This window comes from Phacochoerus africanus, chromosome X (assembly GCF_016906955.1).
Source record: "Phacochoerus africanus isolate WHEZ1 chromosome X, ROS_Pafr_v1, whole genome shotgun sequence".
NCBI classification, from domain to species: Eukaryota; Metazoa; Chordata; class Mammalia; order Artiodactyla; family Suidae; genus Phacochoerus; species Phacochoerus africanus.
The window spans coordinates 114,898,933-114,913,748 of record NC_062560.1 but is presented as its reverse complement, the minus strand read 5'-3'; the positions used below and the strand labels follow the sequence as shown (position 1 = coordinate 114,913,748).

The 14,816-nt window shown below is 47.0% G+C and overlaps 1 protein-coding gene across 1 annotated transcript; it reads right to left on the bottom strand.

Moving 5' to 3' along the window:
• Window positions 1–13,187: 13,187 nt before the first annotated feature.
• On the bottom strand, window positions 13,188–14,425 carry LOC125118388 (small integral membrane protein 10-like protein 2A). The gene has a single exon (XM_047764823.1). It carries the CDS (start codon window positions 14,240–14,242, stop codon window positions 14,033–14,035), a length of 210 nt encoding a protein of 69 aa, XP_047620779.1. The 5' UTR covers window positions 14,243–14,425; the 3' UTR covers window positions 13,188–14,032.
• Window positions 14,426–14,816: the final 391 nt, after the last annotated feature.

Genomic DNA, 14,816 nt, shown 5'->3' with positions numbered 1-14,816 from the left:
TCTCATTTCCTGCCTGAGAGGTTCATAAGTATGCAAAGTTCAAATCATTTCTCTTTTTCTCCAAAGGGAGCTGGAACTTTATACCCCTTTTATTATCCTCTCTCGTGTTACAGAATGTGTCTCATATAAGGCTGTGAGCCATCTGCCATTTGGCCCTATTTCAGGTCAGTGGGTATGATTTTACCTGAGGCATTTGCACTTAGGCTTTACCAAACACCAGGAAATCTCACTACCACTCTGATTTTTATATTCCCAGGCTTCAGCAGGAGTGCGTTCCGCGGAGGCGGGCCCAGGGCAGGGGTGGGCGGGGCCATGGCCCATACCGGCGCCTGCGCGGGTTCCTCCCACTGGACCAGATGGTTGCTAGTGCGCAGGCGCAACATGGAGTCCACGCTAGGGCCTGAGGGGGCGGAGAAGGGGCGGGGCTAACGTCTGCTCTTGGAGGGCGGGGGCGGAATCTATGTTTCCCAAGGCTGTAGGGGACGCTAGGTCTTACGTAATGGGGACAGAGCCCGCTGCGCTTGGGGAGGGGAGGGCCAGGTGCTCTGAGGCTGAAGAGTCAGCCAGGTGCTCACCTTCCCCACCCTCCCTGGCACTTACTCGCCTTTCCGAGTTCGTTGTCTGACGCTCAGTCTCTGGACACCCCCCCTCACTTTTGTGAGGTTCTGTGAACACACGTTCCTGTTTATTATTCATGCATCGCTCAGCCAGAGAGTACTGGCACCCAGGCTGCACATGTTGCCTGCGGTATTAATAGGAAAGCCCCAAATATTAGCCAACATAGTCCAGAGCAGCATGTTCAAAGAATGATGCACCATGACCAGGGAATGTAAGGAAGGTCGAGTGTTAAGAAATCCCTTGATTTGCTATATTAAAAGACCAAAAGAAAAAAAATTGTAAATCAACTATACTTTAATCAAAAAAATTTTTAAAGACCAAAAGAAGATAATCATATGGTCATCTGCATCGATGTTGAAAAGATAAAAATGAGGGGTTATCTGATTTTACCAGAGGCACTTACTTTTAGTTTATTACCAATACCGGAAAATCAAATTACCACTCTGATCATTAAATTACTTTTTCTAACATTGTAATCACATATATGCACATAATTCACCATTTAGGGCAATGACACTCCAGTTTCTTTCATAAATCACGTTTTTATGAGATAATGCTGCAGGGCAACTCTCTGGATGCCCACAACAGCTCCATCCAAAGACAATATGGCTCCTGTTGTTCCTGTTTAAAATACATAGTTGATTAATGGGTTTGGGGTTGGGATTTTAGTTGAACTCTTACTTTTATAGGTTGTTTATATATGCGAACATTTAAGGGAATCTTGGGTTCACTGATTTTATAAGTTTACTTTTTAAATAAATAAATTATATAGTATCTGTGAAAGTTTTATTCATTAAGACTGTCTTTTTGCCCCTCTGAACTCTATTCTTCCTCTGTTTTCCTCGCCTTGGTAGATGGCAATTCTTTCCTTCCTATTGCTCAAGCCAAACACCTTGGTGTCCTCCTTGCTTCCTCTGTTTGTTTCATGCCCCGCATTAACTCCATCAGCAAATCCTCAGCTCTACCTTCAACATACAAGCAAAGGGCTGTAAATCCAGGGATGAGAGAAATTGCTGTGGCTTTCTTTTCAGTCAGTATACCACAGTCTGTATATGGCAATATGAGCCAATACCTAGAGCAGAGTCTTATAAGCAGAATATGGATTCATAAAAATACAAGAACTAATATATGGAAATGAAGTCTATATGTAAGATATGAGCTCACTCAGGGTGTATGAATTCCTTCTAATCCATTGGGATGAACATCAAAGCAAAACCTAGGGGTAGGAGTTCCCTTTGTGGCTTAGTGGTTATAATGAGCCCAACTAGGATCCATGAGGATGTGGGTTCCATCCCTGGCCTCACTCAGTGGGTTAAGGAACTGGCGTTGTTGTGAGCTGTGGTGTAGGTCGCAGACTTGGCTCAGATCCTGCGTAGGCCAGTAGCTGCAGCTCCGATTCGACCCCTAGCCTGGCAACCTCCATATGCCATGGGTGCGACCCTAAAATGAAAAAAAAAAGAAAAAAAAAGAAACTAGGTGTAAAGGAGACATTTGTGGACTTGCAAGTTGTTCAAATTTCAGCTCAGCCTTCTCCCTTCATACCCTAAGAGCAATAGAAAATAAAGGGAAGGTCCTTTCTACAGAACTGGGGGGCGGGGGGGGGGGAGAAAATAAACATCTCGCCCACAACTTGAATGTTACGTAAAGCTCAGATGCAGGATTACAGTTTTAGACCACTGTCTGGGATCAGTAAAATTTTGTGATTGACGGAAATTTTCACAATTGAGGTATGGGGAAGTCATTCTGGCTTATATGTGATTTGGCTTGAACTTTATGCTAACTAGAACAGCCTGTCCTATGACCTGTTTATCATGCTTTGTGCATCTGCTTTAGCCATTAAGAAAAGAATGCATTATCCAGAAGTAAAGTATGTCCACTTTGAAGATAGGAATAAATGCCACCCCATCCTATGACGCTTATGCTAATATTCCTTTAAAGATAAGGTTCCCTTCCCAGACACTAAGGTCACGCTGACTCACTGTGTACGTGCTAATCTCTCCCTCTTGAAATCTTGCAGGAATGTACTCCTGCCATGTTTGTGTTTGATGGTTGTTGTTTGTTGTGAAAAGACATAAAACCGTGATGAAAACCATGCTTCTCCAGAGAAGCTTCTCAGAATTACTGATTAGCTGTTTCCTAGGCCTGGTTTGGTTCAAATACAACTTTTTTCTCTTCCTATTACAGATTGTTTATTGATTATTTGTTTTGACATGATAAATATGTCTTGGCACCATCTGGGGTAGAAATGGCAATGTGATACGGGCTAGCATTTTGAGCAAGTTCAGAATATTGGTTCTTGATTTGGTTCCAATATTAATAAAGGGGACAAACCTCTAAAAGGTTGGTCTTCACAGTAATCCTTTGTTCTTTGGTAATACCTTTCATCGGAGGCACTAGAACACTTGGAAAATATGCCCCTGTGAGGTCATCTATATGATTTTCCCATGGGAAATTCCTTAATATTGTGAACAATGATTCATCAAAAGAAAATGGTTCAATAAGAATCTTAGGATGGGGAGTTCCCGTCGTGGCGCAGTGGTTAACAAATCCGACTAGGAACCATGAGGTTGCGGGTTTGATCTCTCACCCTGCTCAGTGGGTTAAGGATCCGACGTTGCCGTGAGCTGTGGTGTAGGTCGCAGATGCGGCTCGGATCCCGAGTTGTTGTGGCTGTAGTGTAGGCCGACAGCTGTAGCTCCGATTTGACCCCTAGCCTGGAAACCTCCATATGCCACGGGTGCAGCTCTAGAAAAGGAAAAAAAAAAAATCTTAGGATGTAGACTCAGAATGGCCTTGGATATCTCCTAGTGCTGTAGCCTGACTTGTGTACCACCCCCACCCCAGATAATCTGTTGAAGCCCTAACTCCAATGTGATTGTATTTGAACACAGGGATTTTTGGAGATAATTAAGTTTAAAAGAGGTCACGGTAGAGTTCCTGCTGTGCTGCAAGGGGATTGGCAGAGTCTCTGCGGCCCCAGGATGCAGGTTTGATCCCAGGCTCAGCACAGTGGGTTAAAGGATCCAGCGTTGCTGCACCTATGGCTCAGATATGACCCCTGGCCCAGGAACTCCATATGTCATCATGGAGTGGCCAAAAAAATAAAAAATAAAAATAAAATAAAAGAGGTCGTGAGGATGGAGTCCTAATCCAATAAGATTGGTGGCCTTATAAGAAGAGGAGAAGAGAGAGAGAGAGAGAGGTCTCTTCCTGCCCACACACGTGGAGGAAAAGCCATTTGAGGACATAGGGAGAAGGCAGTCTTCTCCTGGCACCTTGATCTTGGATTTACCAGCCTCCAGACCTTTGAAAAATAGATTTCTGTAGTTTAAGCTACCCAGTCCATGGTATTTTGTTTTGACAACCGGAGTGAAGACACCTAATCTAAGATTTTCCTAACTGTGATCTTGAAAACACTGGTGTGCTTGGACCATTTGTAGGTGTCGGTTCTATGGTTAACCGCCTTTGAATGTGTTGCATAATATTAAGGTCTATTGGAAATCTACAATGTACATTAGAATAGGAAAGGCTTCTAGTGCCCTAGAGTGAGAAAGTGGGCCCGACTAGGATCCACGAGGTCATCACTGGAGGCTGTCATTATTGCAGGAACATCTTCTTACATCCGCATCACAGATTCCTTACATGAGGTCTCTGAAAGCACCAGTGGATGGTTTTTATTTTTGTTTTATACATATGTCCTGGCCCTGACTCTGCTTGCTCCTCACCTACTGAACCAGAATATCCAGGGGTGAAGCATGGGCATTTGTATAATTTCAAAGATCATATAGATAATTCCGGTGAGTGCACCTAATTACAAATGACTAAAAAGGCGTACACATTTTGGGGAGCCAAATTTGGGAACTACTGATCTAAGTATTTATAGGAGAGGAAATTAGGATCCCTGTAGGGAAAAACGACTTGCCCAGGTGTGAGCCCAGAGCAAGTATTTGAACCCTTTTCCCTCTGCTATAAATGACCTCTAGGTGGCAGTCTGTGTCTTGGTTTTATTCCGTGGGGGGCGGGGCGGGGCGGGGCGGGGGGGGGGGGGTAGTTGAGAGATTACTGAACGATTTTGAGCCTTGAAACACAACAGTTTAGTCAAGTGAGTGTCTGTCATGTGTCATGAGCCGGTGCCTTGGACCAAGCAGCTCCTGTTTTGTTTCTGTATGTTCCTCACAGGCCAGATCTGCAACCTGGGAAGGAGAAGGGAGGGAAGATGAAGTCTGGGCCAGGAAGGGAGAGGTGAGGGGACACAATCAGCACCCTTCCTGTCCCATAGAGCCTACTGTGGCCAAGAAAATCCCCTCCCTTCCTAAGTCTCAGCTTCACCATCTGGTTTATCTTCGCTAAACTCCTTCAGTAAATCAGTGACAGTTTGGATGATGGCTAATACTTGACTTCAGCGACTCTAGCAATTTATGTTGGGCAAGATATGACACCAGAGGTATACACACACACACAGGAAAAGCACATGTGTGTTTCAAATACCTGTTGCACACTAGTAAGAGCTTCCCTTCTTTAGTGTCATCAGGGGAGAAGTCCAGAGGTATGACAGGCTCCAGACACAGAGCCCCAGTTCACTTCTTTGTGATCCCTTGAATCTGTCCATCCTTCATGTTTGGGCTTCATTTTCAGGCTCTTGGCAAGATGGCTACAGGAGTTCGCAGGGGTCACATCCAGACCTGACAATTTCCACAGGGAAAACAAAGGGCCCACTCCTCTGTGCATTAACTTCTCAGGAGAAAAGAAGTCTTTTTTAGAAGCCCCCTAGTGCACTTTTCACCTTCCACTGACCCTGATTGGATCATAGTCCCATTGTTTGTTTTTCCATTTGCTGACAAAGGGAATGATGGCATCCTGATTAGCTTGCACGAATCTTTGTGGAGGGCAAGGAGTACTGAAGCCAACTGCTTGTTAACCCTCCTTCCTCCCCAAATTGAAAAGATAAAATGTTTATAGTGCAAAGATGGAGTCATTCCACATCTGCTGAGAAGGAGTAAATGGTCATCTTCATGATGTGAGTCAATAATTACGGTCCATTCTCTTCCACGGGACCCGCCTGTCTGTGTGTAGAGGGGGAGGAGCCACCTCATGGAGAGGGTAATATCCAGCACCCAAAGGTGCTGTCATCCTTCTGGATCGACGTAAGGTACATTATCCAGGGATGGGAAATGTGATGCAATGTCAGTCAAGGGATAGAGTTAAATCGGAGTTCGCATCCGTGGCGCAGGGGAAATGAATCCAACTAGCATCCATGAGGATGCAGGTTTGATCCCTGGCCTCGCTCAGTGGGCTAAGGATCCGGTGTTGCCATGACCTGTGGTGTAGGTTACAGGCATGGCTCCGATCCCACGTTGCTGTGGCTGTGGTGTAGCCGGCAGCTGCAGCTCCAATTCAACCCCTAGCCTGGGAACCTCCATGTGCCGAGGGAATAGAGTGAGTGGCAGGCATTCATGAATTTTATTCACAGTGCTGAGCTCAGGCAGCAGGCAGTAATTCTGTTTTCTGAGGTGTCTTATGCAAACCTGGACGAGGTGCTAGCCTGTGACATATGGCATTGAGTGGCTAGAAGCCCACTGGCGTAACGTAGGGGAAGAAATTCAAAACTTCTGAATAGGAGAGTACGTATTGGACCTTATGAACACCTACCCATTCACTCCCTAACTTTGCCCTCCCCCAAAATTTAAATGTCTGTCCTGTAACCTTTACCTCGAGAAATTAGTGGGTGAAGGAAGCATCAAAAGCTTTCAAAAGGGGAGTTCCCATCGTGGCTCAACGGTAACGAACCTGACTAGTATCCACGAGGACGCAGGTTCGATCCTCGGTCTCGCTCAGTGAGTTAAGGATCTGGCGTTGCTATGAGCTACAATGTATGTCACAGATGCGGCTCAAATCTGGCATTACTGTGGTTACTGTGGCTGTGGCGTAGCTCTGCAGCTCTGATTTGAGCCCTAGCCTGGGAATTTCCATGTGCCATGGGTGCGGCCCCCAAAAAGGCAAAAAAAAAAAAAAAAAAACCCGATAAAGAGACCACATAGTTCTCATTCTTGAGGTCAAGGAGACCTTCCGAACTACATATGTGCAAAAAAAGAAAAAAAGAAAGAAAAGAAAAGAAAAAAAGGCTTTCAAAGGCATCTTGAGACTGAGGATGCCATTGAGAAATAGGTACTGTCGAAATGGGCTCTCTGATTTGCAGCAAGGCAGAGGGAGCCAGACATAGATGAGTCAAGGTGGTGGCAGCTGTCAGCAGCAAAGCAGATATTATTACCATAAGGGACATCTGGGGAGCCTCTGACACATTGCTATGGACTGAATTGTGCCCCCTCCCCAATGGGAATGTTTGAGCTTAACCCCAAAGTGACAGTTCTTGGAGACAGGGCCTTTAAGGAAGTCACTGAGGTTAAGTGAGGTCATAAGGGTGGGGCCCATTCTCATAGGATGGGTGTCCTCAGAAGAAGAGGAAGAGATGTGAGAGCTCCCTCTCCACAAACACAGAAAAGGCCACGTCAGCGCACAAAGAGAATGTGTCCATCTGCAAGCTATGAAGGGAGGTCTTACCAGAAACCAGCCCTATTGGCAACTTGACCTTGGTCTTGCAGTCTCCAGCACCACGAGAAAATTAATGTCTGCTGTTTAAGCCACCCAATTTGTAGTATTTTGTTAATGGCAGCCGGAGCTAACTCATGAACATGCACAGACCACTGGCTATGGATAATTAACCTTGGAGTTTCCATGAATGAAATCTACAGATAACCCACCAAGGCCTGAGTTGATCTGTATAACCAAAACGATTCTGGAATTCCTGTTGTGGCACAGGGGAAACGAATCTGACTAGGAACCATGAAGTTGCGGGTTCAATCCCTGGCCTTGCTCAGTGGGTTCAGGATCTGGTGTTGTCGTGAGCTGGGGTGTTGGTTGAAGATGTGGCTCAGATCTGGTGTTGCTGTGGCTGTGGTGGAGACCAGCGGCTGTAGCTCCAATTCAACCCCTAGCCTGGGAACCTCCATATGTCGTGGGAATGAGAAAAAAAAAAGAAAAAAAAACCCACAAATGATTCTTAGGTCTGGCCAACAGAGGTGGCTGGCATTTGAGTCACCATGCTTGTAGCCTAATAGAGGAACAGCTCACATGCAGTTCCCAAGCCTCATTAGTGACTGACACCCAGAGAGCTTAGAATGAGGACGGTCAGACGAATCTGCTATCATACTGGTGAACCTTCCTCTCGGCCTTGCCCCCAAGGCATCCGTCCCCATTGACCTTGGCAACTTGCAGTGGGGAAGCAGGGCAGCCCCAAACCTTTCAGAGGCTAATCAGAACTGCCTTTTGAGGCAATCCTAGTGCCAAGGGACCCAGGACACCCCCACAATAGCACATAGCACAGAGTGGACGCAGTGCTCGTGGAGGTTATGGGGAAGTGGGGGCCTTCCCTGAGGCTGCTGCTCGCGAAGCTCAGAGAGAGCCTGACCCCCCTCCTCTGGGATGACGCTACCAGCTCCCAGGTAAGCTTAGCGCCAGGCAGCACCTGCACGTTACTTAGCGTTTGTACACTGTGGTTGACGTCCTGCCTCATGACATCCCATTTCCCCTGAAATAGCTGAGGACCCTCCCAGACAGGGACTTTGGGGCCTCCTTTTAGAACCCACTTAACCAAATCCCTAACCCCTTCTCCAGGTGGAGTGTCTCTTAGCTGCTGGTAGCTATCAGGGCTGCCCTGAGGTTCTACTGCTTCCTCTGACCTCTGTGCTCCAACCCGGGGTATCACGGCTAACACCCAAGGGATGCAGAGAGAAGGCAGCGAGTGGGCGGTCGCCCCCATCCTTTTCTTCCTAACTCCAGCTCACCCTGCCGGAAATGGCTGCTCCAGCGAGCCTCCTGACTCCAGGGATCTCCAGGCAGAGACAGGCACTGGCCCCTGGGGAAAGCCATAGTAGGGCTAAGAAGGGGCAAATCGCCTTCCTTATCAACAGAGGAAGTAAAACGCGATAGCTTATCCTTACGGGAATTGCAGAGATTTTGGCCACCATCCAAGATTGGAAAAGATCGGTGTTATTCTTAGCACGCCCAGACTAATGTGGATCCACAGCTAAAACTGGCTCTCCAGCTGGGGTAGGCTACCATGCTAGTTGGTCTGCCCCCGGGCTCATATCATCTGGCAGATTCAGGGGTGCCCAGAATGTTTAGGGTAAATCAGTATGCTTGCTTTTGGAGCTTGTAGCAAGCCCTGATGGGAGAATCACCGTGCTGGCTGCTAGGTTGTAATATCCACTGTGAACCTGTACCCGCTTCATGGTGCTGGTTCTCCCATTGCCAAGTTCGGAAATAGAAGGGTAAACATAAAGGTGGCATCTCGCATCATTTTCTGCAACGGGTTTCCCTTGTCTCCCTGTAGCTCTGATCTCTGCTGGCTTAGAGGTTTTCATTCCCTAGAAGAAACCCATCTAGTGTGGGGCAAAACAAAGTGTGAAGTTACTCTTGGCGTCTAGAGTCACTCAAAACAGGTGGTTATGCTGTAGAATGATAGGACTGTGGATGAGACCCGGATCTCTTAAGGTGCCTTCTTATATGACAATCTTACAGGGGTGCACGACAGAAGCCCATCAAGCCTCAGGCATGAAACTTCGCCTCCCCAGTAGATAAGGCCAAAGGATCGTGGAATCGCCAGAGAGGTCCTAATCATAGGACCACCTCACGACTATGTGAAGACACGAAAACTTACCTGTTACTCTCTGTGTTTCCCTGCTGATTGTCTTTTAAAAAAGACTCTCTGGGGAGTTCCCAGTGTGGCTCAGTGGGTCAATAATCTGACTAGTATCCATGAGAATGCAGGTTCGATCCCTGGCCTTGCTCAGTGGGTTAAGGATCCTGCGTTGCTGTGGCTGTGGCAGCTGCAGCTCGGATTCAACCCCTAGCCTGGGAACCTCCATATGCTGCACACGCGGTCCTAAAAGAAAACGAAGAAAAAAAAAACTTTCGGACCGCTTCTTTAATATTGTAAATAGGCTAGAGGGGTGGGAGTGGAGGTGAATCACCATTTATGTCCTGTAGTTGTAGAACAGCGATATTAAGTTGCCGTAATGGAAGCACCAGTCAAAGAGACGGCACAGGGAGAAGTTCAACTATGAACAGAGCCCCGTGGCCTCACTTCTGACTGTGACGGCCGCGAGTGTGCATATGTGTCGTGTCTCTTGGTGGTATATGGAGTAATTAAATTATGCCAGGAGGGAGCATTTTGGGAATTCTACAAATGGAAGGAGGGTGTTTGTACATGCTGGGAGTAGAAGGGATTTACTGTCTATATTACTTTTCTGTCTACCTAACATCCCCTCCTTTGGGGAACTGCTGAAAATCACAGGGACTCACTCTCCAGGTCACAGGAGTGCTTGGTGTGGACAGCAGTGCCCAGTAATGCCCCAGAAAATTGGGCATCCTCGCTTCTCCTGGAGCCCCCACCTTTTTTTTTTTTTTTCTCTTAGGGCCGCACCTGCGGCATATGGAGGTTCCCAGGCTAGGGGTCCCATCGGAGCTGTAGCCACTGGCCTCCAACACAGCCACAGCAACACGGGATCTGAGCTGCGTCTGTGACCTACACCACAGCTCACAGCAATGCCAGATCCTTAACCCCCTGAGCGAGGCCAGGGATGGAACCCACATCCTCATGGATCCTAGTTTGGTTTGTTAACCACTGAGGCACAAAAGGAACCTGGAGCACCCACCTTTTAAGACTTTGGTTACCTTGCCCAGAATCACTCAGATTCTTTGATTCAACAAAATTTAGCTTATGAACTTGACCTCTAGATTCCCAAGGATTTTTCAGGAAGAATTTGAAGTAAAGCTCTTGGATTTGCAGTCAGACTACCCAGAGTGGGAACTTACAGTTGCGTGTTTGCAACTCTCTGACCACTCCCTCCCCTGTACTGGGGCCCAGGATTCTGGACATAGTCTCTGAATTGCTGGAGAAGGGAGCCAACACCAGTAGTCATCCAGGTGACCAGACGCAGTCTGAGTCTGAAGGCCGTCATGGAACTGTGTCCAAGGAGAGGGGTCAAAGGTCACAATGGGAAGTGCCGGCTGTGGTCCAGCCTGAGGGGTGTCCAGGGCCTGGAACCTGCCTCTGTGCCTATAAAGTCAGAAGCCTGGTTCTATCCAGAGAGGACCTGGGGGAAATACTAGAGTCAAGGTAGGAAAGGAATTCTTTTCACTAGTCAGGATGACCATGATCCAAAAGGCTGCAAATAATAAAGTGCTGGGGAGGGCGTGGAGAAAAGGGAACCCACCTAGGCTGCTGGTGGGAATGGAAATTGCTGCAGCCACTCTGGAAAACCGTATGGAGGTTCCTTAAAAAACTAAAAATAGAGTTACCATAACTATAAGGAAGTGGAGTATTTAAATGTATGAAAGGATGTGTGTGTGTGTGTATATATATATATATATACTTCTCTGAATCAATCACTTCAGCCATTAGTGAGGTGACCTTACATCTATTAAATTCATTCTACATGGACATAATTGCCTTTTTTTTTTTTTTTTTTGTCTTTAGGGCCGCACGCACAGCATACGGAGGTTCCCAGGCCAGGGGCAGAATCGGAGCCACAGCTGCCAGCTTACGCCACAGCCACAGCAATGCAGGATCCCTTCCACAGCTCATGGCAACGCTGGATCCCTAACCCACTGAGCGAGGCCAGGGATGGAACCTGCATCCCCACAGATACCAGTCGGGCTTGTTAACCACTGAGCCATAATTGCTTATTTTTAATAGCTACATAGTATCCCATTACCTAGATAGACTGTTTCTAGATAGCCAAGCGCCTGTTGTACATCTAGTTTATTTTCCCATCTTGCTATTATGACCAATACTAAAATGTAAGAATGGTCCCTAAACCTCCTGGGGCACTTGTCCAATTTTTCAGTTTTGAAAAACTTTTCAGTTTTTAAAATTAAATCACATTGTTTTGTTTTGTCTGTACCTTAACTGTGACATTGCAGAGATTAGCTCATGAAAAATTACATAGAGTCAGGAAGCTCTGGGCTCACTGAAGATTACTGGTCATTTTAGTTTTAAGGTATTTCCTTAAGGTTTTCTCGGAAAGCAAGGAAATCTTATTTCATGTGATCATTCAGAAATATTTTAGTATATGCACCCACTATTGCAAAAAGATAGGAAGGCAGGGAGTTCCCAATAGGGTGCAGCAGGATTGGAGGCATCTCTGGAGAGTTGGGACTCAGGTTCCATCCCCTGGCTGGCACAGTGAGTTAAGGATACGTGTGTTGCCACAGCTGCAGCATATTTTGAAACTGGCTCAGATCTGATCCCTGGCCTGGAAACTCCATATGCCAATATATATATGTGTGTGTGTATGTATATATATATGTGTGTGTGTGTGTGTGTGTGTGTGTGTGTGTGTGTATGTATATATGAGTTCCCATTGTGGCTCAGTAGGTTAAGGACCAGACGTAGTCTCCTTGAGGATGCGAGTTCAATCCCTGGCATCACTCAGTGGGTTAGGGATCAGGGATTAGGCATTACTGCAAGCTGCGGCTTAGATCACAGATGTGGCTCAGATCCAGCATTGCTGTGGCTGTGACGTAGGCTGGCAGCTGGACCTCCAGTTTGACCCCTAGCCCAGGAACTTCCATATGCTGCAGGTGCAATGTTAAAAAAACAATAATAATAAAAAAAGTGAAGGCAGTATCTACCTGGACTCATGTGCTGCTCCCCAACTCACCTACCCCTAAATTTTCTTCTAATTACAGTAAATGCATTTTTAATAAATTTTATTTTTAATCAAATCTATGCATATAAAAGATTTTTTAAAAATCAACCAGTACAAAAGGACTATAATGAAAAGGAGTAAATCCCTGCCCACCCTTCTGAACTTGTAGTTACTCAACCCAGAGGCAAAAACTTTACACATGTCTGTTTGGAGGTTAACTCTATTTTTCTTAATAATATCTTACTGTTTCTTAACTTGATGACATGAGGCATTTTCTACAGACTTCCTGCTGTCCCCTGGGCTCCTCCCCCCCTTGTGGCTGTAACACGATTCTTAATTCTTCTCTTGGTTACCTTGTTCATTTAAAAGATGTAACCCCTAAATGTGTCTTATTCTTTCAATTAGGGACAGTATCTGGACTTCCTACCCTATGAGAGAATGACACCACTGTTGCATTTTCTCCCCTCTGCCTGCCAGCTCTCTGCCTGCTCTTGACAAAGTTGGTTAACATTCCCATGCTGTTCTATAGGCATAATTGTCTTGCCTGCTTTGCCTAGAGATTTACTCTAAAAATGAAAAACCACAACGGAGAGTCCCACTGTAGTGATTATTTAAACCCTGTTCACTGAATAGTAAAGTTGAGCTGCTCGCTCTATGACTGGATTTTCTCTTCTGTGATTGCAGAGTCTTGGTCCATGTGCCAGCCTTCAAGTTGATTCCCTTTCTCACATTCCAGGCAAAGGTTGAAAAACAGGACACATCTGAGGTTGCTTAATATTTGAAACATGTTCTCTTGTACAATTTGAAGTATTTGTTTTTCCATGTAGTTTGTTTGCCGTCGTTTTTTTTTTTTTTTCCTTCCTTTGGGGATGAAGAAATGTATGCCTTCCAGATCAAATGATTAACTTCCTCCAACTTCTGACTCCACCCATCTATGGCTTAGAATTTTCCGTTCAATTGGAAGGATCTTCACTTTTTTCTAATTTGGAAGATGTGCCTATTTGGGCCATTCTTGTACAGTCTATCTTATTTAAGCTGTTGGTAACTTTTCCTTTTTGCCCCCTTTGGGCATCCTGTGTTCACTGTCATTTCCCAGTGTTCGTGCTGTCTTTTGTTTTATGGATGCAAGAACTCAAATATTTCTGAGGATTTTGAGAGTTTGAAGTTTGTTTTTTTTTTTTTTTCTGTTTCTCGAATTAGCTGTTTCCTTGAGATTCAACTTTTATTTTCTGTCTTTTGTCTTTTTAGGGCGGCACCCAGGGCATATGGAGGTTTCCAGGCTAGGGGTTGAATGGGAACTGTAGCTGCCAGCCTACACCACAGCCACAGCCACAGCAGATCCGAGCCGCGTCTGCGACCTACACCACAGCTCACGGCAACACAGGATCCTTAACCCACTGAGCGAGGCTAGGGATTGAACCTGCGTCGTCAGGGATGCTAGTCAGATTAGTTTCCGCTGAGCCACCACGGGAACTCCGAGATTCAACTTTTCGTTGTGTCTTAGGCTTTTTGGTTATATTGCAGGCTTCCCGCAAATAATGATTTCCAGCCTCCCATTTATATGAAGAGAAGGGGCAGTGGCAGGACGGGCTGGCGAGTCTGTGCGCGTGGCGAGCTGGTCACTTTGCTCTAGGGCGGGTGAGCTGGTGAGTGGCGGTCAGCCATCCTGATGGGGTCCGCCTAATGCCGCAAAGTTAGTTGCTCTAAATGTGTACCTGCAGGCGCACGTTGAGCATCACCGAAGCCACCACGTAGACGTAGGGGAAGTTCATGCGCAGCCGCCAGGCCAGGTCGAAGAAGGTGAGCAGCGTGCGCGTGAGCCCCTTGCAGAAGGCTCTGTAGGAGCCGCGCGCCGCGGCCGAGCGCGACAGTCGCACGGCCAGGCCCGACAGGGCTGCCGCCTCCGCCCCCATCGGTCTGGTGCGGCTTCCCACCCAGCGCCCGGAGCCGGGGGCCTCCTGCCGGCCCCGGGGACACAGGGACGGAGGCGGGAAGCGGATCGCGTGGCTGCAGCTGCGAGGCGCGCTGCTCTGCGGGCGCCCTCCTTCTCCTCCTCCCGCGGCAGCTGCTGGTGCCCCGCGGGGCCGCCGGGCGAAGCCGCCTCCCGGCCGCCAGGGGCGGGGTCGGGCGGGGCGCCGGGATCCAGAGCCCTGGGACCCGGAGGGCATGGGGGGGGGGGGCGTGCAGTTTACCTGGGAGACCTAGCTTCCCGCCCCGGTGGGATTTTATTATTATTACTATTTTAATTTTTCAATTTTAACAGAAGCAAAACGAAACTTCCTTAAAACGTTAGAAATACTCCTACATCAGCAGGATCTTGAGCAGCTTCGAAGCGTGAACACATTTCCTGTCGCCTCAAATCCCTTTAGGAATTCTTTCAATCCTCAGTTGTGAGCTAGTACAAATACACCAAACCCGGTAATTTTATGAACTTTAACCTGTGTGTTCTGTTTCTGTTTTAATCCTTCAAGAGTGTTATTTATTTAT